This window comes from Myotis lucifugus, unplaced genomic scaffold (genome assembly GCF_000147115.1).
Source record: "Myotis lucifugus unplaced genomic scaffold, Myoluc2.0 scaffold_626, whole genome shotgun sequence".
Lineage (NCBI taxonomy): Eukaryota > Metazoa > Chordata > Mammalia > Chiroptera > Vespertilionidae > Myotis > Myotis lucifugus.
The window spans coordinates 17694-41913 of NW_005871674.1; the positions used below are offsets into that span (position 1 = coordinate 17694).

At 52.8% G+C, this 24220-nt stretch overlaps 2 protein-coding genes across 6 annotated transcripts in view; one reads left to right on the forward strand and one right to left on the reverse strand.

Annotated features, from left to right (window-relative positions):
* Positions 1–3487, forward strand: part of RHOF (ras homolog family member F, filopodia associated) — a 10801-nt gene extending 7314 nt beyond the window's left edge. The window contains exons 3-5 of the mRNA XM_006104987.3: positions 782–891; positions 969–1103; positions 1972–3487. Of these exons, the coding sequence (XP_006105049.1) occupies positions 782–891; positions 969–1103; positions 1972–2136 (410 nt within the window). The 3' untranslated portion in view covers positions 2137–3487. The remainder of the gene's footprint in view (positions 1–781; positions 892–968; positions 1104–1971) is intronic.
* Positions 1636–24220, reverse strand: part of TMEM120B (transmembrane protein 120B) — a 38037-nt gene continuing 15452 nt past the window's right edge. Inside the window, exons 2-12 of one of the 5 annotated variants that reach the window (XM_023746093.1) lie at positions 23641–23759; positions 20848–20964; positions 19959–20018; positions 19324–19419; positions 15683–15772; positions 8841–8898; positions 8185–8246; positions 7123–7215; positions 5937–6001; positions 5524–5592; positions 1636–5096 (exon numbers count right to left, since the gene is read on the reverse strand). In XM_023746093.1, coding sequence (XP_023601861.1) covers positions 4948–5096; positions 5524–5592; positions 5937–6001; positions 7123–7215; positions 8185–8246; positions 8841–8898; positions 15683–15772; positions 19324–19419; positions 19959–20018; positions 20848–20964; positions 23641–23759 — 978 coding nt within the window. In that variant the 3' untranslated portion in view covers positions 1636–4947. Of the gene's footprint in view, positions 5097–5523; positions 5593–5936; positions 6087–6829; positions 7042–7122; positions 7216–8184; positions 8247–8840; positions 8907–15682; positions 15773–19323; positions 19420–19958; positions 20019–20847; positions 20965–23640; positions 23863–24220 lie in introns of those variants that run through there. The other 4 variants (XM_006104969.3, XM_023746092.1, XM_023746094.1 and 1 more) reach the window with 4 other exon arrangements.

Here is a 24220-nt window from a genome sequence, read left to right on the forward strand (position 1 = left end):
GGCCAGGTGATTCTAATGTGCAGCCAAGGTTGAGAACCACTGCTGTATAAAATAAATAAAAATATATTAAAACAGCCATGACCAGTTTGGCTCCAGTCAAGGGCTTGTACCTTGGTTTCGGGCACACCCCCAGTGGGGAGTGTGCAGGAGGCAGCTGACCGATGTTTCTCTCTCATCGATGTTTCTAACTATCCCTCTCCCTTCCTCTCTGTAAAAAATCAATAAAATATATTTATATATATATAATAAAACAAACAAAAACCCCACCACTGCTCCAGCCCAGCCTGGGGGTGAGTCTGATGTGCCCTGGGGGGTGGGGGAGAGGGTTCAGGTGAGTTCAGGTGAGAAACTTGCTGCTATTTCCAGCCGCCCCCACTCTTCCTAGCAGTGGCCAGAATGGCAGGATGAACTTCACCTGAGGCCACCCACCTCCGGGAATTGGGGGGCACCCTCTTCTAACTTTGTTTTGGGGGAGGGTGATGTGACTTCAGCCTGAGCACAGGGTAGGGGGGTAAGAGGGTTGGGGGCGGGGTGACCGTCTCCAGAGTAATTGCTCGTGGCTTTTCAGCACTTACTGCTGGGTTTTCTCTCATGCCATCCTCGCTGCCGTCCAGGACAGCGGGCGGCCACCTGTTTTCCACAGGACAAAACTGAAGCCCTAGCAGGTGTTACTTGTCCGGCAGACCCCCAAACCCCTGGCCCTTCTGAGCCCAGACCAGGGACTCAGGTGGACAAGGAGGGGAGCCTCCCTGACCCCCACCTGCTCTCCGGTTGGTTTCAGGGCAGGAAGACTACGACCGGCTGCGGCCCCTCTCCTACCAGAACACCCACCTGGTGCTCATCTGCTATGACGTCATGAACCCCACCAGCTATGACAACGTCCTCATCAAGGTGAGGCCTGCCCCCCGGTTGGGGGCCTCGGATCCAGCCCCAGCCCCAGCCCTGATGCCCAGCCTCTCCCTCCACAGTGGTTCCCCGAGGTCACGCATTTCTGCCGTGGGACCCCCATGGTGCTCATTGGCTGCAAGACGGACCTGAGGAAGGACAAGGAGCAGCTGCGGAAGCTGCGGGCGGCCCAGCTGGAGCCCATCACCTACACGCAGGTGGGCTCGGGGTCCCTCCCTCCCCTTCCCCACCAGGAGCCCAGGTCCCCGGCACAGCTGTGGCTGAAAAGACGCCCAGGCCTTTGGCCTCTGCAACGGGGTGCCTCTGGCCCTTCGCACAGTGGAAGCAAACAGGATTCTGAGAATAACAGCTGTAGAATATTGAGAGCCCACATCTCTGAGCACTTTATTTAATCCAATACCCCGAGGCAGATACTGTTAGTGCTCCCCATTTTATGGGGAGATAAATTGAGACCCAGAGAGGTTAAGGAGCTTGCCCAGGGTCACACAGCTAACCTGAAGCGAATCGAGGATGCCGTCCCAGTCACCATGGCTCCAGAGTCTGGGCCCTTAGCCATCATCCTGTCCCGTCTCCCGAGGGGACCCCAGGGGCGGGCCCTTGTTCAAAAGCAGCCTTCCCCCAACTCGTGAGAGTCCCGTGGCTTCCTGAGGCATGGGAGGATGAAGGGAACATGAAGCAAATCTAATAAGGTTTAATAACAGGGAATAAGCATGAATAAAAGTAAATCTGTTTTAGAAATAGGTATTTTTAATTCTAATGACAAGCTCCGTTGCCTAAACGGTGCTTTCCAGAAGGGAGAGAGGTCTGGGGAGGAAGCCCACCTCTCCTCACAGGCCTGACAGACAGGACAGACAACCCCGTTCTCAGAATTCATCCCCCCCCCACCCCCCCGCCCCGTTTCTGCCTGAGTTGGGAAGGAGGGTGGGAGGGAGGTTGGGAGGGAGCAAGAGGGGCCCCACACCAAGGCCCCACAGCCCCTAAAGCCAGCCCCAAGCCCACCAGGGGGTGTCAGGAGGCGCCCCAGGCTCCAGGCCCCACATCGAATGCTGTTCCCTCCTCCCCCAGGGCCTGAACACCTGCCAGCAAATGCAAGCCGCCCTCTACCTGGAATGTTCCGCCAAGTTTCGGGAGAACGTGGAGGACGTCTTCCGAGAGGCCGCCAAGGTGGCCCTCAGCGCCCTGAAGAAAGCGCAGCGGCAGAAACACCCCCGGCGGTGCCTGCTGCTCTGACCCCTCGGGGCGGGCACTCAGCCCTCAGAACAGAACAGGACTGACAGGGCCCGGCCGGCTACTCCCCGGGACCTGCCCACCCCCAGCTCGCGAAGGGCACTCGGAGTTGTGTCTGGAGCCTGTGGCAAGACTCTTTGGATGGTCTGGAACTTTCTCCTTTCCCAGCTGGGCTCTGACCAGGAGCTCGAGCTGTGGCCTGTGTGGTGGTGGGCGAGTGTGCGGACTCGGGCCCTCTGTGCCCTGGAACTGGCATCTGTCCCCAGGACTTTGGCGTGCCCTCTTTGCACTCTCCCCCCAGCCACGTGTCCCCCTTCAATCACCCAATAGGTCCTCAAAGCCTGTGCTTGAAACAACCAACTACACTGGTCCGTGGGCCACTGTGGATCTGGCAGCGCCCCACGGCCCTGGGCTGGGGAGATAGGCAGGGCTGCATCCTCCGGTCTCGCTTCCTTCCCCCGGGAGCGCCGGGCCACGATGCAACCAGGCCTATCAGGAGAACGCAGCCCCGGACACGGACACAGGAATTGCATCGCCCCCGCCCACCCTACGCAGAGGACTTCAGTGGCAGCCTTTGGCCTGGCCGACATCTGCCCAGATCCGGGTGCACATGACCAGGGGGAGAAGAGACTCGGAAAGCAGAGCAAACACCGTGGACCACCCATCCGACCCCTGCCCCGGGGTCTCCTCACCTGCAGCCCCCACTGCCAGAAACTCAGATGAAGTGACAGCAGCTCCTGATCGTGGGCAGGCCAGTCCTGAGACTGTGTCCCTGTCTGCAAAGGAGTCGTCTAGCCCCGCTGCCCCTCAGCCCCCACTGCTGGGGGATGTGTTCCAGAGCCGAGGCCACCCTGGCCTCCTTCAAGATCGGACTTGACTGACGGACCCCCCAGCCGCAGATTCACGGAACTTCCTTCTGGAAGGTCTGGGTTCAGGGACCCAGGAATTTGTTTAAAGTGCCCCAGGGGATTCCAGTACCCCAGAGACTGACAGCTGCTTGGTCCTGAGCTCACTCTGGAGTCAGCGCTACCCAAGGTGGGGTGATGGCTCCAGGTGGCTCCTGCTCCCCGGGTATCTCTGCCTCCGCACCCTGTGCCCAGTGCTGTGCCTAAGCCTGAGCTTCTCTGAAGTCACCTGCTAGGGCAAGACCTCTCAGCCCACCGCACCCCACCGAGGTTCCCGGAGGCCCCCCCATGGGGACTCACCAGAGCGTTCAGACCAAGGACCTCTGGTTCCAGCAGAGTCCAGGGCCTCGTGGACAAATGAGGGTCTAGAACAGAGGTCAGCAAACTATGGCCTGTGAGCCAACTCCGGCCGCTGTGTGTTTTTGTAAATAAAGTTTTATTGGAACACAGTCATGCCCATTCATTTATGCGTGGGCTGCTTTTGCCCCACAACTGCAGGCTAAAGTCATTGTGACTGAGACCATCTGGCCCGTCACAGGAAAAGGTTGCCAACGCGAGTCTAGGGCAAACCCAAGTTCTTAAAGGGCCAGATGGGCGGCGTGGAGAGTGAAGGAGGGCGGGGATAGGAGGGAGTGGTGGGGTCTCCGCAAACTAGAAAGCAAGCACCACTCCGGGCAGGCAGGCAGCCCAGGTGAGGGCTGTTCTGTGGGAACGCGGCCAGGGCTTTCCAGTTATCTAGGGAAAGTCAAGATCTGGATTTTTATGTGGAATCTTACTGGGGGTGGATTCCATATTTTAAAAATGTAACTAATTTAAAAACTTTTAAACCCCTTTGAGGGCCACAGCATAGCTGTGGACACCAGCTATGACTTCTGGTCCAAGAGGATTTATAGGGAAGTCGTTAAGGGCAGATGAGGCTCAGGTGTGGGAGAAGGGGCAGAAAATTGGCTTCTTCACCCTCCAATTCAGAATCTACCGTGAGGTGACCAGGAACCTTGCCCTGTGTGACCTCCTGAAAGTGAGGTTGCTCAGACACCCCCCACCCCAATTTCCGGAACCTCTGAGTAAGGGAGGTGATGGAGGGCTGGGTGACAGTGGTGCTGGCTGAAGTCCCGGCCAGCGCTGAGGGTCTGGGTCTCACTCTGAGTTCCCACTGCAAGGATTCGGGGAAGATGGGCTGCGGGTTGAGGGTCAGGAAGTGTCAAGTAACGCCCTCAAACCACCCACATGGTGCCGGGGCTGGGGCGCCCTCTGGTGGTGACTCAGAAACCCTGCCTGCCTTGGGCCCAGCTGCTCCAGGGGCCAAGAACCCCAGGCCTCAGGCCGGCCCGGCCACTTTCCCCAGGTGACCGGCAGTCAGGGGACTCAGGAAGCACAAGGAGCACAAGGCACAACAGCGGTTCTCTGAGAAGGTAGATACCCGCCCACAGAGAAACGGAGGCTGGGAGGAGGCGGGAGCCGACAGCAGAAGCGTGTGCTGGGGAGGGAGTCCCCACCGGACTCCCGGGGCCCTCCTCCCGCCTCCGCCTGCGACTCTGTAAGCAACAGGTCACACATCCAACCGCAGGAGGCATGTCCACACCCTGCCCTGAGGGCTTCAAGTGCCAGGACGGGGGACAGAGGGGCTCCCTGAGGCGTTGCCTCTCCCGGGAAGACAGTCCGGCCAAGAGCAGCGGGGGCTTCGATTCTAGGGAGGTGGGGAGGGCGCGGCATTAAATACGTCATAAATAGGAAGGGTGGCTAATACTGCTCGGACAGGCTGGGTCACATTTCTCTTGTCCAGTCGGGGACTCGGGCCTTGGCCCTGCTCCCGGGGAGGCCACTGGCCCCTGAGGTCACTGCACCAGTGGCCACTGGCGCTGCTGAGGAGGAATCGGCAGCGAGGGTGCCGACGGAGACCCCCGCAGTCTCAAAGTCCCGGGCTCGGGGGCGCAGCCCCGCGGCTCACGGCGTCTTCGCCTTGTTCCTGTTCTTCTGGAGCTTGGTGTGCACCACTTTGAGGGTGGTCAGGAAGTTGCCCAGGAAGAGGACCAGGAAGGTGATTGCCAACACGAACACCTGGCGGGACAGAGTGCAGAGGGGAAGGAGGAACAGGCCGTGCCGGCTCTGACCAGCTCGCCCTGCTGGGGTGCCACCCCACCCCAGACCTCAGAACCCCTAGCACAAGCCACCCACCAACTGCAAGGTTTTGCAGGCGGAAGGCAGACATCCGGGCCAACTGGGTGAAGGACCTGAGTCCTGGGGTCAGGCCGGGCCCTGGGGAGTGTTCAATGGGGAGCCACCCCTGAGGGGCTCCCAGGCCCAGCAGCAGAGTCTGGGCCCCATGGAGGAGAGCAAAGGGGGCAGGCGGCTACGGAAATAATTTCCCCCAAGTCAGCCCAGCCTTCCCCAGGACCTCCCCCTGCCCCTCCACATACACACTGTTCCCCAGGACCACCCTCACACACACACACACACACACACACACACACACACACACCCATACCTGCCATTCTCTGCATTCCTCGTGGCTGGAAAGCTTGAAGAGCGTGACTGCATTGTAGAGCTGCCAGAACTGCAGGGGGGGGGGCGGGGGGGCACTGCTCAGTCCCAGTTCCCCTGGACACCACATGGGAAACCCCCGGGTGAGGCACCAGGACCCCAGCTTCTGGTAGCCACTGCCCTGAGACACTGAAACCCCCCAAATGAAACTGGGGCACCCTAGGCCAGAGCAGCCTGAGGGCCAGTTCTGGCCCTGCCTTTGGGCTCCCTGGACCCAGGGCCTGCCATAGCCTGGGAACCCATGAGGCCCAGCCCGGGGATGGCTGGTGAATGGGGACATGAGGGAGAGGCAACAGACACTGTGTTCCTGGAGGTCACCCCAGAGTAGGGGACACCCACAGACTCCAGGGTACTCACATGGCCAAAGAACAGGAAAGGCAGGAGGAAGGTGAGGCCCCGCCACATCCAGGACTGGAATCCCTCTGTGGAGGAGGGAGAGGGCGAAGGCCTGTGTGAGGGACCCACCAAGCGCCCACTGCTTGGCCGTGCCAGTCACCCCTAGATCAGCTAGGCACAGACAGACAGCGCGGGGGGACAGCCCTCAGCTCTTACAGGTGTGGGAGCGCTCACCATGAGAATCGCCCAGAGAGCATGCAGAGCGCCCGTCACCAGGCCTGACAGCTCAGCCTGAAGTCACCAAGGACAAGTAGGCTTGACAACACTTACGGAACGCTGATGTGCCAGGGACTGTTTAAAATTTCCTTTAGTTTGCACTTTATAGTGAACTTTCAAATGCATCATTTCAATCGAGTCTTGACAAAGCAAGGCCTACTTTGTGGAGCAATTCAATAGAAATGACCATTTTAAGAGATAGCAGAGTTTTATTAAAAATAGTTTCCCCTGAGAGCTTAGATGAAAGGTCTCCAAGCTTTTCTGATTGGGCACCCAACCCTATGAGATAAAAAGTTACACACACACGGCCGGCCGGGGTGGCTCGGTGACTGAGTGCTGACCTATGAACCAGGTGGTCACGGTTCACTTCTTGGCCAGGGCACATCCTGAGGGCTCGATCCCCAGTAGGGGGCGTGCAGGAGGCAGCCAATCAATGATTCTCATCATTGATGTTTCTATTCTCTCCCTTTCCCTTCCTCTCTGAAATAAATTTAAAAAAATTTTTTAATAAATAAAAAAAAATATTTTTAAAAGTTCACACACATTCCCAATGTGTATATATGTATATGTTGATATATATTTATATGCAGACATATTACACATCGGTTATATATGTACAACAGCACTGGGCTAACATATATATATAGTATATTTTTATTATAAATCACAGACAAAAAATAGACATTTTAAAAGGATAAGAGAGAAGCCAGCACTGAGGGTACACAGCTGGTCTCACACTTCACTAAAACAGAATCCACAACGAATTATGAAAAGCAACTTGGGTAGAGGCCAGCAGCCCTGCCTTCATGTGTGGGAGGTTCTGTTATGTCCTCACCGGCACATGCTCCCACTGTGGGGAGTTAGGAGTCAGATCTGGGGGAGCCGGCAGGGGCCAGTACTTGTGCCTCCACCCCCCAGGTCGGCTACTCACCCACAGTGAGGTCCAAATGGTTCCTTTCCCCCAGAGCCCGCAGCCGGTAGAGGCAGCCCCTCTGGTAGTAATATTGCAGGAACTGGACACAGCCTGCAGGGGGAGCGCAGCACGCGGAGGATTGAGTGACACTTCCACCGCAAAGGGGTGGGTCTTCACAGACCAGAGGGTACAGCCCTCTCCCACCCACACCCCTCCCTCTCTCTCAAATAGAAACTTCTAGAGCTTTCCTAGGCATGCAGTAGGCACTCAAAAGAGGCTTGCACCGGGCTGGGAGCTGTGTGCAATGCCAGATCAGCAAGAGACAGTTCCTTACAATGGGATACTTGTACTGAGGGTGAAAAAAGCCCATGGTAATTGTTTCCCAGGTTACATGCAAAGCTGTATGTACAGAGGGATCCCGTGTTGGTGGACTATACATAATGCAGTATATATGCATATACGTATTTGGGAGTAAAATGTTAGAAAGGACATAGACCTATTACCAGTGGTCACCCCAAGGGCGAGACTGTACATAATTTTCATTCTCAGCTTTATATATTTGGACTTGTTCGTAAGCAGGGTTTTATTTAAAAATTAAGTTGTATTTTTTTGAGTGGGCAATATGCACACGGTATAAAATTCAAAGGGAACAAACAGGTCTATGGTGAAAAGTAAAACTCGCTCTCCCTGTGGCCAACCATTCCAGCTCCCCGACCCCCGGGGCAGTGCATTGTATATAAATCCAGGGCTGTTCCTAAATGAGAAAAAAGAACATATATTTCCATTTTAAGGAAAACAAAGTTAGTGCCCCAACACCAGTGGGTTCTCAGAGGTGGCGATTGGTTGGGAGAAGAAAGAGGCGGTGACTGGGGCTCCAGGGGGCAATGGGGCAGGCCATCGCTAGAGGCTGGGGGTGGAGGGGTAGGATGGAGTTGACCTGGGGGGCAGGTAGCTCTTTGGATTTCCAGGGACCTCCCCCAGTGCCCTCTCCCCTCCAGGAAAGACACATCCCTCCCAGGGACGGGGCCTCCACAGGGAACCCCGTGCCCCCTCCCCTGAATGTAGGCAAGAGACACTCACTCTGAAATATGGAAAACGCTAAAAACTGACTGCGAAACTTCTGATAGATTAGTCCGTTGGGCCTGCAGAGAGGTGGGGGAGAAGGTGAGGGGTCCTGGGGAATCAGACATCCATCCCGCCCATCCTGTTCCCGCTGGGAGAGAGGGAAGGGTTTTACATTGAAACCCAAATCCCAGTGTCTACCCTTCTTTACCACCCGTGTCCCTGGGAGCGTGTAGTTTTGAAGCCTAAGGTCCCACAGGTCCCCCCTCCCTCTGTGCCTGACGCCTCGGTGCCACAGCCTCGTCCTTGTGCTGCTGTCCAGCCTTGCTCCCTGTCCCCTCCGCCCCAGCCTTGCTCCCTGTCCCCTCTGCCCCAGCCTTGCTCCCGGCTCTGCTGTAAGCTCACACTCTCCTTGGCCCCGAAGTCAGCCCAGCCGGGGCCAGGGCCTTGGAAAGCCCCTGTCCCCTCTGCCCCAGCCAGCAGGAGGAGGTACATTTCCAGGAAAACTCCCTGGGGCTCTGCTGTAAGCTCACACTCTCCTTGGCCCCGAAGTCAGCCCAGCCGGGGCCAGGGCCTTGGAAAGCCATCTGGGCCCCTCACCCACGACTAGTCCCCATTCACGGCCCCCTGGGGAGGGCAAGGGGAGGCGTGGGGGCGGGGCAGGAGACACTCACCAGGTCAGCATCACTCCAGACAGGAAGGTGGACACGTAGTGGTGCGACACCCACCAGCCTTTAATTCTCGGGAGAGAACAAGAGAAGGGAAGCTCAGGGGGGAGAGAAAGGCAGGCACCTCCCAGCTTCCCAGCCTGTGTGTGTGGTGGGCGGGGACTTTGTCCCCCTCCCTGTCCTACGAAGACGCACAACCACACTCAGCCACGCATCGATGAGCCAGGAGACCCACAGAGGCTTCCAGGCACCCTGAGCACGCAGCCCTAACCTCGGCACGGCTATACCCACCTCCCTGTCCCCTCCTCCTCGAACCACTGATACCTCAGGACCTGTTATGGACTCAACTGTGTGTCCCCAGAACTCACAGACTAAAGCCCTCGCTAGCCCCCCATGTGACCACATTAGGAGAGGGAGTCTTTTCAGAGGTCACTGGGGCTGAATGAGGTCATGAGGATGGGCCCCCATCCAATAGCACTGGTGTCCTCAGAAGAGGAGGAGACGCACGAGGAGTGTGCGTGCTCAGAGCAAAGGCCACGGGAGGGCACAGGGACCGTCTGCCAGCCAAGGACAGGCCTCAGGAGAAACCAGCCCGGCTGGCCCCCTGGTCCGGATGCGGAGCTTCCAGGATTGAGAGAAAATGGATTTCTGCTGTTGGAGCTGCCCTGTCTGTGTATTTTGTCATGGAAGCCGCGCTGGCCGATGGGGAGGGCCTTTTGTACTTTCTCTCTGCTCCCAGGCCTTGGCCTACAGGCTTCCTGGTCCAAGTTCAAGTTCTGTCTGTCACCTCCTCCAAGACCTTCCCCGACCTTTTATCCAAGTCAGCCAGACAGCCCCACTGGATCACACGGTGCTCACCGCTGTCTGAAATTCTTACTGTTTTTTCCTTTGTTTCCTGAACCCCCTTCCCCACTCAGATGTCAGCTCCAGCAGCGCAAGATTCCTGTCTGTCTGGTTCGTTGATGCACCTGCTCAGAGCAGGTGCTCAGTAAATTTGCTGAATAAACACAGAACACACACACTTTGACACAGAGCTGCAGCTACCAGCAGCACTTGCAGCACCTCACACCACCCCAGCCGCAGCTGCTCCCGGGAGCCCACACCCTGGGCGAGTCTGCTCCTCCTTCCACTGCAAGCCCGCATCCAGCCCTGGACTCCACCCCACCCCGTCCAGAAGCTATGGGGACCCTGTTGTCAGAGCCCAGTGTCCCTCCGGCTCAGGGTTCTCACTCCACAGCCGGGGAGGGATGCTGGACCCAACGCCTTTGCCCTTCAAAGTCCCTGAGATTTTCTCACATCTTTGCTGGCCCTTCCTGGTCCCTCTCTGGGAGCTCAGATAACAGAACACAGGGCGGCAGGGATGTGCTTTGCCAAACACAGCCTGGGAGCAGGAGGGCTCCCTCCTCCCAAGGATGGGGCTGTAGTGATTGGGACACCAGAGGCATCTATAGGAGGTATCAAGCCATATCTTTCTTTCTCTCTCTCTCTCTCTCTCTCTCTCTCTCTCTCTCTCTCTCTCTTTCTCTCTCTCACTGGGGTGGGGGTCCAGGGCACCACTGCTCACAAGGAGGAGCCTGAGGACCTGCTGGCTTGGGGGGTGAGCTGCTGGATTAGACTTTCTTTTTAACTAAATCATCCTGCAACTGGCTTTCTCATCTGGATCCCAGGCTGGTACCTATAGACCTGTCACATGGCATTTCAGGATGTGGCTCTGCCATAGTCCACGTGGTTGCTCCTTAACGGTCACTACCATTCTTGGTGCTGCCAAGACACCCCCATGGAAGTCCCTAGTGTGATGACATTGTTTCTCCAAGAAGCGGGATGACTGGCTCAGAAGTTGCCCCCCAAAATCTCAATCCCAATTTATACTCCCATCAGCAGTAGGGGAGACAATTTGGTTCCCCAAACCCTCACCAATGACTGAAACCAAATTTTAAAATTTCTGCCCAACCTATTAGGTAAAAATTGGTGTGTCATTGAGATTTCCATTTGCATTGTCCTAACGGGGGTTTAAGTGGCCTTAAAACCTCCCGACAAGAATATAGACATCATAAGAGCAGGGACTGGCTCTTCCTCATCCCTTCTTCTCTTTGCAGCCCCATTACAGCTCTGGGTGTAAATCAGGTTCAGACAATGGCCTGTGGGTCCCTCAAAGGTTATGGTGAAGGACAAGGCTTTTTCCTTTATTCCTAGCATGACCAGCACTAGGTAAACAGTAGGAAGTAAATGTTGAAATGCATGAGGTGATGCCCAGGAGGTGCAGCTGGGGAAAGCCACACCTGGTCTGGATGCCACCAGCACAGAGGGGACAGGAGATGGCTGCAGGTGCCACGGGAGTTCATGGGACAAGATAAGACGTCCACTCACTTCCCAGTTCCGCCTCTCCCTCTTCGTGTCCCTGTCTTGCCTGTCAGAGTCTAGGAGGCCCCTGGCACTGGTTTTCTGATAGAAAAGGCAGTTGGCCACCTCAGACTTTTAGCTTGAAGAGCACCCAGGAAACCTCTGTGGAACCTCCCCAGCTCTGCGAAGCCCACACAAGTCCTCGGGTCCTGGCAAGTCCGTGCTCCTTTGTCCTCGTCTCCAAACTCTCCGGAGAAACGCCCTCTCTCCACCTGGGAGTGGCCTGAGCCTGACACAGGCTCTGGGCAACAGGCTTGGTTGAGCAGCAGCTTTTCATTTCACAGCTTGCTGTGCCCGTAGCCCAGCGATGACAGCTGCCACTCAATGGCACTGGGAGAAGCTAGACGTCATTTCTTCCCCGGTCCCATCGTCCGTCTGCACATCCCAGGGCTCTGGGCAGGTTTTTTGCACATGTGTGTGTGTCTGTGTGTGTGTGTGTGTGTGTGTGTATGTATTACACTTTTATTGTGATACAGTTCAGACCCATACAATTCACCCATTTTTTAAAAAATATATTTTGTTGATTTTTTACAGAGAGGAAGGGAGAGAGATAGAGAGTCAGAAACATCGATGAGAGAGAAACATCGATCAGCTGCCTCCTGCACATCTCCCACTGGGGATGTGCCCGCAACCCAGGCACATGCCCTTGACCGGAATCGAACCCGGGACCCTTCAGTCCGCAGGCCGACGCTCCATCCACTGAGCCAAACCGGTTTCGGCCAATTCACCCATTTAAAATATAGATTCAGAGTTGTGCTACGTCACCACAATCAGTTTTAGGACATGCTTGTCACCCCAGAAAGAAACCTGCACCAGTAGCAGTCACTCTCCGAGCCTGTTTTGGACAGAAAGGATGCTTGCAGGGCGGGCGGGCTTTTTCAGGAGCAGACAGTAGATGCCCCGGGAAGCATGGAGCACTCCTGCCGGAACGTAGGGAAATCAAGTCCTGGTGTCTGCGGACTGTGCCCAGGAAGACCACAGCCCCCCTACAGGACACCTTGGCCACATCTGGATGTGTGTGGAGGATACCGCACCAGCCACTATTCATCTGCAGGCCGTTCCTGTAATCTGGGCAGTTGGTGGAATGGCTTCTACATTGAGGCTCCCTCCGTTGCCAGCTACCACTATGCCTTAAAAGCTTGTTAGAGCCAGGTGCCCAAGGCTGGTTAGCCAGAAAAATGAATATGATCCCTGATTCATTGTTTGTTCTGGCCCAGAACTAACTGCAGGAGACATCTGCTGTTTTGCCTGTCTGTCAATCACCCCCATTGCAGACCAGGCTTCAGCTTTCTTTCAGGGAACCTATTCACGGCCACTCCCAGTCAGGATGCTTGGGTGCAGCTGAATAATATAACTGGGCACATGACCCAGAGCCAGCCACAGTGATTGGCTCAGGGATGAGCATGTGACCTGAGCCTAGCCAATCAGGAGTCTGTCTCAAGATTACAGCTAGATCTGGGAAGGAAAGGGAATCTGGGGTTGCTGATCCAGTAGGATGGTGACCCCGGCTGCTGGGAACCAGATCAGGGGACAACAGAATAAGGAGAAGGAGGAGGGACTATTAACATTGAACCCCTTTTACCTCCTTGAACTATTTGTATGCTCCCATAAATCCCCTTCATGTTACTCCTATCAGGTGGTTTTCAATCATTTGCAAATCTGCAAGGGAAGCTGACTTGCTTATCGCACTAACTAAGCTAATGAGTTACTTCTCACATGGGAGGCATCAGACACAAAGCAAGGGTGGCTCCATCCCACAAGGGGGGAGTCCCCCACCTCTCTAGGTCTGCTTCCCTGACCGTACCTCTAACTCAGGTCCCAAGTGCAACAGGGAACAAGATGACAGAGGCTCAGTCACACCAAAACTGGGCACCAAGTCTCCAGGAAGCCATATGGCTCAGCTCCACCTGTCCTCAGAACACGGTAAGGCCCCACGGACCCTGCCTCATCACAGAGCTGGGGTTGAATTCATTTCCACAAAGACCATGGGGCATTTATGGGGCAGCAACGCTGAGCGCCTGAGCTGACCTTGGGATGCTTCAGAGGTGAGAAAGGTAGAGCTCACCCCTCCCTCCTCCTCACTGTGCTCTCTTACTGGTTTCTTAGCTAGTCCCTCGTAAGGGCCAAGTGTGAGGGGGCAGAGTGGCCCCACATGCAAAGCTTTGCATTACAAGCTCAGAGACAACACTTCCTGCTGTCCCATCAGAGCACGCATTCCAGAGAAGCCCTGGAAAAGCCCCAGCTAAAAGCGTTAGGCAAATATTTAGGCTTGGCTTTGGAACCCCACTTCCTCCTTTTGTCCCCTCTGATTTTCCTGGTGTGCCCCACACGTGCAGGGACCTCCCCTCAGTCCTGCTCCCATCCATGGCTTACCACACTAGAAAAAGAGCTGACCAGAGTAACTTACTAAAGTGTTAGTGACCATCAGAGACACAGCAGGCCCCGAACACTCTTACTATGAGACCATCAGGAGGGTGAGACTCCAAGACTGACGGCACAGGAAGATCATTAGTAACCAGGAAGCCCTGCCAAATGCCCTGGTCCGTTTCTCCACTAAATGCTACCCTGGCTCCCCTCCAACCAGACCTCAAAGCAGAAAGCCACTAGTCACTAAAATTCAGGCAAACTATGAATGTTATTTATTGGGTAAGATTTTCTAACAAGTGTTTCCCAAAGCATGGGGTGTGTATCACTGAGTTCTAGATGACATTTGAGTGTAACACTAGATCAAGCATGTCAAACTCACGCTTGCACCAGATGATACTGAATTATATCTCTTTCCGTTCTCCTGATTAAGTCGAGGAGATGGTCTTGGTTAGATGCTAGTATATCTTTAATGCGTCTCTACATCCGTTCGTCTCCCTTTCTACACATGAACAAACGCACATAAGGAAAAACACAAGCCCAGAGCCCAGAGCCTTCAATAAATTAGACAATGAAAACAAAAAGATATTTTTATACTACTTCCTCTTTCCTGTAATTGATGCTGGTTTTCCATGTAAAGTGGTGAAATAAAGCTTCCTTTTAAAACAAATATTTATTTAAGTAAAAAAAAAAAAAGGAGACGGCTGATTTAGAATGTGGGAAAAACGATGCCCTGACCGGTGTGGTTCAGTTGGTTGGGCGTCGTCTAGCGCACGAAAGGTTGCAGGTTCGATTCCTGGTCAGGGCACATGCTGGGATCTGCGCTCAATCCCTGGTGGGGGGTGTGCAGGAGGCAGCTGATCGATGTTTCACTCTCAAATTGTTGCTTCTCTCTCTCCCTCTCCCTTCCTCTCTCTCTAAAAAGCAATTTTTAAAAATTTAAAAATGTAATAAAAAATAAAATGTGGGGAAATGATCATCTAGGTGATACAAGGACATGGCAAAAATGGCGTGGATGGGACAGGAGTGAGTGCAGTTTGAGAAACACTGATCTTTTCTAACAGGCTACATGCTACAGGGCTGCATGCCGTTCCTCTGTCCTTACCTCATGGCTCTATGTCCAGAGTAAGGCCCTGCTTAGAGACCACTGGGCAGAAAAGTGAGAAGGTGGCAAATTATTTGAGGGTTTGGATTAGATACATGCTCCTGGTTGTTCTTTATAGCCCCTGGGAGGGAGGGAGGAGGAAGAGTTTGGAAAGTTGTTCCTTCGTGTTTTGGGAAACGATAGGGACAAGAATGGTGTGCAGAGGTTCAAGTGGCCACCCCGAAAAGTAATCAGAACTGTGGAAAGTAGGTCCTGAAGGGGGAAGGCAAGCCATGGATCTCAACAGAGTCCTGAGACTCCTCTCCCTGTGGGGGACCATCCCTCTTGTCACCAGAATCGGCTCATCCACTCATCTAGTGACCTCATCCCAATTTTCCTGTGGGGAACCAGGCCCTCCTAACACTCAACTTCTAGGTTTCCAATGACAGCTAGAGGGGTGGGCAGGAGGCTCAAGCCCAGCCAATCAGAGAAGTGCATTCTCTGGCTACAGTGATTGGCACATGATCTAATGAACACCAAGAGGACCCAGTGAGACACCTTGCGAGAGAGGAATGTGCCCTATTTTGCTGGGAATGCTAAAAATAAAGACGTGAGCTGGGAACTGATAACTCTACCTAGAACCTGAGAATAGACAACACAAGAAGGCAGAGGTGAGAGACAGAGAGAAAGCGGGTCCTGAAGACATTGAGCACCTGGATTAAGCCTTACCTGCATCAGCCCCCAAGGACCTGTTTCTTAATATGAGAAGATAATGTCCTGTTATATTGAGTTAGGGTTTCTTGTAAACAAGAGACTGACCATGGCAAGCGAGGGTGCTGCAGTAGCAGGCACGGTTTTCCTCCTCCCTGGGTCTGAAATGTCACGGATCCCCGAGGAGGAAGGGAATGCAGCTGAGGGTAGCAGCCCTCACCTGCCTCTTCCATGACAGAGTTCCCTTTGGCTGCCGCTACGCCCCCCATAAAGCCGGGCCCCCAATTACCTCGAGCCGTTGCTGATAAGAATACTCTCCCGAATCGTCAGGGTGCAGTAATACCACACCAGTAGGAAGTTAAAGACTTCGTCCGTTACCCTGTGGGGAGAAACAGCCCCCGGAGGGGAGCAGGCATGAGAACCAGGGACGGCTGTCCCGGCCCCACTGCAACGGAACAGAGAACCAGGCCAAGGGCCGCTCACACAGGGGGCCTCCGGAACCCCCGGATGCCCGGGAAGGCAGAGGGGGTCTGCCGGTTGGGTGTCTCTCCCCCTAGAATGCGCATGCCCCCTCCTCACCTTCCCACCTGAATCCTACCTGCCCTTAGGCTCTAGCTGAGGTTTCCCTCCTTCCCTGACCACCCAGCCCACAACAACCTGTGGGTGGGGCACCCAGCAAGGAAATGATCCGAAGGGGGCAGAGTAAGGAATGAAACTCCTGCTCCCAGGATGCTCAGGACATTAGGCTGTGATCTTTTCCCTGCCTGTGATCTTTTCCCTGCCTGCCCAGCGTAGCGGGAAATAACGGTGGCAATAACGACTGCTTGTGTGCCAGTACCTCATCTCATCCTCACCACCGTGCTGCTGGGTAGCTCCCCTTTTCCTCACTTTTTTAAAAAAAATTTTTTTTATTGTCTACAGTTTTATATATGTCTCCTTTTTCCCCAATTGACACCCCTCCCCCAGTCATATGCATGCATACAAGTCCTTAGGTTGTTCTCTAACCTCCCCCGCCCCCTTCCCTAACATTTGTCTCTGAATCTATTCTTGTTCATCAAATTATGTTGATCATTATATCCCACATATGAGTGAGATCATGTGATATTTATCTTTCTCCGACTGGCTTATTTCGCTTAGCATAATGCTCTCCAGTTCCATCCATGCTGTTGCAAATGGTAAAAGTTCCTTCTTTTTTATAGCGGCGTAGTATTTCATCCCACAGTTTTTTAATCCACTCATCTGCTGATGGGACTTTTTCTTTTTTAAGAAATATATTTTTATTGACTTCAGAGAGCAGGGGAGAGGGAGAGAGAAATAGAAACATCAATGATGAGAGAGAATCATTGATTGGCTGCCTCCTGCACGCCCCACACTGGGGATCAAGCCTGCAACCAGGGCATATGTCCTGACCAGGAATCAAACCGTGACCTCCCGGTTCATAGGTCAATGCTCAACCACTGAGCCATCCCAGCCAGGCCTGTTATCCTCACTCTCTATGAAGAAACCAAAGCAGGGCAAAGTTAAGTTATTTGTCAAAGGTTAAGCATCAGGACCTCAGAATATGACCTTATTTGGAAATTGGGTCCTTGTAAATGTAATTAGTTAAGAGGAGGTCAGCCGTGACCGGTTTGGCTCAGTGGATAGAGCGTTGGCCTGCAGACTGGGGAGTCCCGGGTTCGATTCCAGTCAAGGGCATGTACCTTGGTTGCGGTCACATCCCCAGTGGGGGGTGTGCAGGAGGCAGCTGGTCGGTGTTTCTCACTCATCGGTGTTTCTTTTCTTTTTTTAAAAAATATATTTTATTGATTTTTTACAGAGAGGAAGGGAGAGAGATAGAGAGTTAGAAACATCGATGAGAGAGAAACATCGATCAGCTGCCTCCTGCACATCTCCTACTGGGGATGTGCCCGCAACCCAGGTACATGCCCTTGACCGGAATCGAACCTGGGACCTTTCAGTCCGCAGGCCGACGCTCTATCCACTGAGCCAAACCGGTTTCGGCTCATCGGTGTTTCTAACTCTCTATCCCTCTCCCTTCCTCTCTGTAAAAAATCAATAGAATATATTAAAAAAAAAAAAGAGGAGGTCACACTGGGTTAGGGTGGGCCCTAAATCGAAGGACTGGTATCCTCCTAAGAAGGTCATGAGAGAGACTCATAAAAACACAGGGAAGGAGGCCACCTGGCAAGACTGAGGCACGTGAGGCAGAGACCGGAGTGAAACAGCTTTAAGCCACGGAACACGAAAGGTCGGGAGTGAAAAGACTGAGGCACGTGAGGCAGAGACTGGAGTGAAACAGCTTTAAGCCACGGAACACGAAAGGTGGCCAGTGACCACCAGGAGCTGGAAAAGCAAGGAAGCACTCAGCCTGCAGAGGGAGTACCGTCCCACCCACACCTCATTTCAGGCTTGTGGCCTCCAGACTGGAGAGGATCTGTTTCTGTTGTTTCGAGGCACCAGCTTGTGGTGCTTGTTACGACACCCCTTGGAAAGGAAGACAGAACGGGGTGGGGAGCAGTGGGAACATCCAGGCCCGCAGTGAGCCCTGGAACTAACTACACAACAAGCCACAGGTCTGCCCTCTGAGGGCCCAGAGGTCCCAGCACAGGAATCTGGTTGCTCATTGAGAACTTTCACCCCCTTCCAGAGGGGCATGTGAGCTGGCATTACTGATGGGTGCAGCCTTTGCCCTCCAGGGAAACGGGCCAGGCCCAAGGCAGCAAGGCAGGCACGGGTCCAGGGCCTAAATGAGCCTTTGTTTTGGACATTCAAGTGGCCAGACCAGCAAGTGGACTCCCAGCCAAGCGTCTGCTAGGAAATAAACCCTTAACACCTGGGCCAAATGCCCAAGCTGTGCTTGGCCGCCTCCCCTGGGGCAGAAAACCACATGGAGACATGAACCCCCCTGGGGCAGTGTGGCTTCAGCCCCTGGCCTTGTCCTCAATGCACTGCTGGGTGGCACATGCTGGACAGAGCCCTCCACGTACAGTGTTAACACGTGAGAACCCTGTGAGGTGGGCACTGGTGTCACCCTCGTTTTACAGACGGGGACATGGAGGCCCCCGGAGGGAACCTGCCTATGGTAACAGCCAATTAGTCTCAAAGTCACGAGCAAACCAAGGTTCTCTGTGAGCTATTCCCTCTCTCTTTCTTTCCTTGCTTTTTGTTCCCTTCCTCCCTCTTTCTTTTTGTAATTGAGATATATAACTCACACACCATAAAATTCACCCTCTTAAAGTATACATTTGGTGTGTTTTTGTGTGTGTGTGTATTCACAATGTTGTGCATCCATCACTACTACCTAATTCCAGAACATTCTCATCACTCCCAAAGAAACCCACACCCATCTGCAGTCCCTTCCCATTCCCTGCCCCCGCCAACCCCTGGCATCCACTAATCTATTGTCAGTCTCTATGGATTTACCTGTTCTCAACATTTCACATAAATGGAATCATACACTACGTAACCTTTTGTGACCAGCTTCTTTCACTTAACATACAAATGGAGGTTTACAGTTTTCTTATGGAAAATAACACCATCATTAATAAACAACAATACAAGAATCAACTCTGTGTTTCACATACTCACAACTGTAAACCCACTTTTGCCTCACCCTGTAATGTTTCCCAGATTCATCTGTGCTGTAGCCTGTGTCAGAACGTCATTTCCTTTTACAAGCAAATACTATTCCATTGTGCGAACATGGCCAAACCGGGCTTTTTCCTGACTGCACTCGAGGCCTCTGCAGCAGCCCTTTAGTAGATATTATTGGAGGGATTATGGCGAACAGGACTGCTATTTCTCATGAGAAATGGCCCTTCTCTATCGACACCTCATCACACAAACACGGTGGATGCAGGAGGGTCCCTGGATCCCTCTCTCACGGTCCCCTCTCTCCCCAGCATGTCCCCCACCGCCACGCTGCCTTACCTGTAGTGAAGGACAAATTGACAGGCCACAGCCCCCAGGAGCAGGATGATGGTCAGGTAGAGCTTGAACTTCTCATACTCGTCCTTGTAGGCAAATCTACGGCAACAGACATGCCCGGGAAAGGTCGCGTGACTGTTACTACATTTACGGTAGTATAACTACATCCCATTGGGGGCAGGACCCTTGCCCCATTGGATCCTTGACATACTGCCAACCACACCCCATTAGGACCTTGTGATCCCACTAAAGAAGAGACTGGACCTTAAATGAATGGTGACGTCAATTAGGGAGCGAGACAGGGTCCCCTCCCCCAAAACGCCACGGCTCCACCTCCCTAGAAACTTGACAGATTGTGGCTGGACACAACTGTCTGCTTCCCAGGAGAAAAGTGTATGAGACAGACGAGGAATGGAGCAGAGCCATTTCTCACGGGAAACTGGCGGTCCTGTCCACCCAACATACGGAACCCATGAAGGAAGCCTTTCCCCGGGGGTTAGTCAGAGAGACCAAGAGCCAGAGCACCACCTGTTCAAGTTTTTTCCTTTACGCAGAAGTTCTAGCTTGGTCCCATCTCTCCTGAATTGAAAGCACAATGCCTGGGTTCTGTAAAGCCAGTGGGCGTCTGGGACACTTACTTGGCCTGGTTGCTGAGGAGGGTCACGCTCACGTTGCCGAGGACCAGATTCAAGTAGAGCCTGGAAGGAAAGACCTGTGAAGTCGCCACGTCCCTAACAGCCCTGGGGGCAGCCCCAACCAAAAATATTCAAACGTAATAGGCATGCATTGAAAAGCCAACACAGAACATACGATGCTAAACTCAGCAGTACAATGGGCCTCACATCGAGTGCGAATAACGATTAACTAGAGAACGGGAGGACTGTGACACATGACAGTCATGACTGACCCGTTTTCCTCCCCATATTTCCCAGCTTCCCTTGCAGCTAATGTGAGCATGTGACTCAGCGCCAGCCAATGAGGTGAAGGTATATGTACAATATCTAGGTCAATTTAAAGCAGGCTCTTTTTAAAATGAAGGCATAACCTTCAAAAGTACATAAGTCTTGCTCTGGCTGAGTAGCTCCATTGGTTAGAGCATTGACCAGACACACCAAGGTTGCAGGTTCAAAACCCACCAGGGCGCAGTTTTTATAAGAATCAACCAATGAATGCATAAATAAGTGGAACAGCAAATTGGTGCTTCTTTCTCCCTCTCCCTTCTTCTCTTTTTCTAAAACTCAATTTTTAAAAAAGTACACAAGTCTTAAGTATACAATGTGATGGATTTTTACATATTTATGCATCCCTGCAACCAGATCAAATAATAAAACACTTCCAGCCCCGCCCAGTCAGTGCCTGACCCATGGAGAAACATGTGAGGAAGCCTCCTTTTCTTTCCTTCTGTCTTTCCCCCTCAACCTCAAGCCCTAATGGGAAGGTGAGAATTATGCAGACCAGGTGTCCTAGACCTGGGTGTCTGCCCCAGCAGGGGGTGGGCAGTGGGGTGTGTAAGTTCCCAGCTCCTACCCGTTCTTCTTGGGCAGGTAGGCCTCCATGTCAAAGAAGATGTTCTGCCGTTCCTTGATGGTGACATCTATCTGCTGAACCAGCTCCGCCTCCTCCAGACTGGCACGGCGCTTGTACCTGCGGTCAGAGGTGTGGGCATAGGAGAAGCAGGGGCGTTAGCAGCCTGGAGGAAGAACCTGGAAGCTCTGGCCACTGCCCTCCCACTCTTCCCTCTCAATGTTTCTCGCAACCTCAATCTCCACCTGTATTCCCTGGGTTTGATGCAAGCTCCCTGCTAAGCCTTGTGACCTTGGGAATGTCTTTTAACCTCTCTGCCTTATTTTCCTTATTTAAAAAAATAGGAATAATATCAAGACTACCTTCTGGAAATACCACTGCGACAAGTAAATGAGTAAATGCAATTTAAAGTATTTAGCACAGTGGAAAACTACTAGCAATATTATTCCTCTATTCTTTTTTTTCCCAAATGACTTTGATTTAATCATGGGGAGTAAACTAAATGGAAAGCTTACAATAGAGAAGAATTATTATATGTCAATGTCTTTTGCAAACTAAGCTGGGACACAAAGGGACTGGGGCTCTGCTCGCTATTCTACAGGAATAAGCTGAAGATTACTAAGAGGGAGACAGGATGGCACTTTAAAAGAATAAGCAGCCTGGCCAGGGTTGCTCAGTGGTTGAGCTTCGACCTATGAACCAGGAGGTCACGGTTTGATTCCCGGTCAGGGCACATGCCCGGTTTCAGGCTCGACCCCCAGTGGGGCACGTGCAGGAGGCGGCCGATTAATGATTCTCTCTCATCATTGATGTTTCTAACTCTCTCTCCCTTTCCCTTCCTCACTGAAATCAATAAAAATATTTTTAAAAATAAATAAATATAAAATAATAAAAATAAAAGTATAAGCAGTCAGAGGTGGGTAGAGGTGGGCAAAGGGTAGGGCAGGGAATGGGGACATCTATAGTAGTGTCAACAATAAAAATTAAGTAAAAAAAGAAAACAGCATAAACAGTAAACTAATCAAGGTCTAATTGTTAGTCTTTCAAGACTAGAAAAACAAGTCACAGACATTCTGGGAGCAGGGGTTGTCTTCAGTGTAAGAACCTAAGTCAGGGGCCAACCTTCTACCCAGTGGTTCTCAGTGGCGATGTCTGGGAACTTTTTGGTTGTCAAGACTGAGCGGAGGGTGTTACTGGCATCTGTGGGCAGAGGCCAGCAATGCTGCTAAACATTCTACAACCCACAGGGCAGCCCCCAACAGCCGAGAATTATCTTTCGTGCCAAGGCTGAAAAACCCCCGGCAGATGTAAGAGACTCTGAAGTCCTGCCATCGGTAAGATGTGCTTTTCCAAGAGTGACGATGTCACTGCATTAAACCATTTACACTTTACCCCACGACTAATGGGCCTCCGTTTCCCAAATGGTCAGCTAAGGCGAGGGGTACAATCAATAACCTTCCCAAGAATTGTCCACGAGGGAAGGGAAAAAGTGACCCGGAGCCACACACTCTGGAATAGAAGCCCATGAAAGTGACCGGGGACAAGCCACTCAGAGCCTCAGATGTCTGCCCGACTGAGGGATCACAGCATCCACTGGACCTGTTCGCCTACGGGGATGAGAGCACTTCCGAAACCAGAGAGACACAAGGACTGGAAGCGGAACATGTAATCCTGGCCTCAGGAACTGACCTCAGTGATGAGCTCAAGTGTATCTCCACCAGGGATGCCAGACCTCTTACCCCTACATCAGACAGCCTGGTGGAGGGAGCCCCCACGCGCCTGAGAAGTGTAGTTAATGTTTACCTGCCCAGCAGGACTTCTTATAACAGTTTTCCTCTGGGGAACTACCTGTCATCCTCTTCCCCCTCCATGTGGTTTAAGTAGGGCTGTCCCATTCCCAAGGTCCATAAACTGAGCATATGACCTAGTCTTGCCTAACCAGTCTTGGTGATTTGATTGGTTCAAAGATGGGCACATGACCAATTCCAGCCAATGAGAACTGCTCCCAGAACTTGTGCTAAAAGACAAGTTCTCCTTAGGCTGGGGTGCCCAAGCCAGTAGGAAGAAAGGCTGCAGGATATGAGCCTGGCACTGCTGGTGGCCATCTCAGTGACCATGAGAGGATGGATGGTTAGTCATAGCGTGAAGCCAATCTAGGGAAATGCAGAATTTAGAGGGAAAAAACAGATTCCTAAAAACATCCTTTGACCCCTGGATCCTAAAGCCACTTCTGGATTTTTTCCATTAAAATTTCCATTCTCTGCCTCGCTGGCATGGCTCAGTGATTGAGCGTCAACCTATGAACCAGGAAGTCACAGTTCAATTCCTGGTCAGGGCACATGACCCAGCTGTGGGCTCGATCCCCAGTGTGGGGCATGCAGGAGGCAGCCGATCAATGATTGTCTCTCATCATTGATGTTTCTATCTCTCTCTCCCTCTCCCTTCCTCTCTGAAATCAATAATGTGTGTGTGTGTGTGTGTGTGTGTGTGTATTTTAAATATATTTTATTGATTTTTTACAGAGAGGAAGGGGAGGGATAGAGAGTTAGAAACATCAACCAGCTGCCTCCTGCACACTCCTACTGGGGATGTGCCCTCAACCAAGGTATGTGCCCTTGACTGGAATCGAACCTGGGACCCTTCAGTCCGCAGGCCGACGCTCTATCCACTAAGCCAAACCGGTCAGGGTAATAAAAATATATTCTAATAAAATTGTCCATTCTCTGCTCAAGCCAGTGTTGAGCTGGGTCTCTGACCCTGAGAACCAGGGGAGCTGTGAATCGCAGCCCCGCCTACCTCTGGAGCGTGCGCTTCAGGTCCTTCAGGCGCGTCTTGTGCTTGCTGATGGAGCTGCTACACAGAGTCTGGAGCGCAGTCAGCTCCTCCAACTTCTGCCTGTAGATCCTGTGGGTTTCCTGAGGGATGGAGCAGCCCGGGCAGGCGTAGAGGAGAACACCAACAGGTCACTTGTCATTGTTTGTGTCAGGGGACATGATTGCAGAGCTCACAATTTGACAGCTAGGACGATACAAGTACAACTATCAAATCTGGGGCTTAGAAAACTGGGACTGGAATTGGGGAAGGCGCACAGCACAGCCCTTGTGTAATAAGGAATTACTGTTTTCTTTCTTGCCCAAGTCCCTTCCTTCCTAATGGTAACAGCAACTAGGTCTGACTTTGAAGGGCCACTTCTTGTCAATTCTTAGTCCAGATGGTTCCAGTAGAGCTGACAGTCCTCATGCCAAGAGTGGTCATGTGATCCAGGCCTGACCAATCAGTACTTCCAATCCCTTGGCAACTGGTTCAGACATGGACACAAGGCTTAAATGGGCCACTGAGAGTCAGCCCTGGGACCCTGCTGGAAGAACTGGTGTAG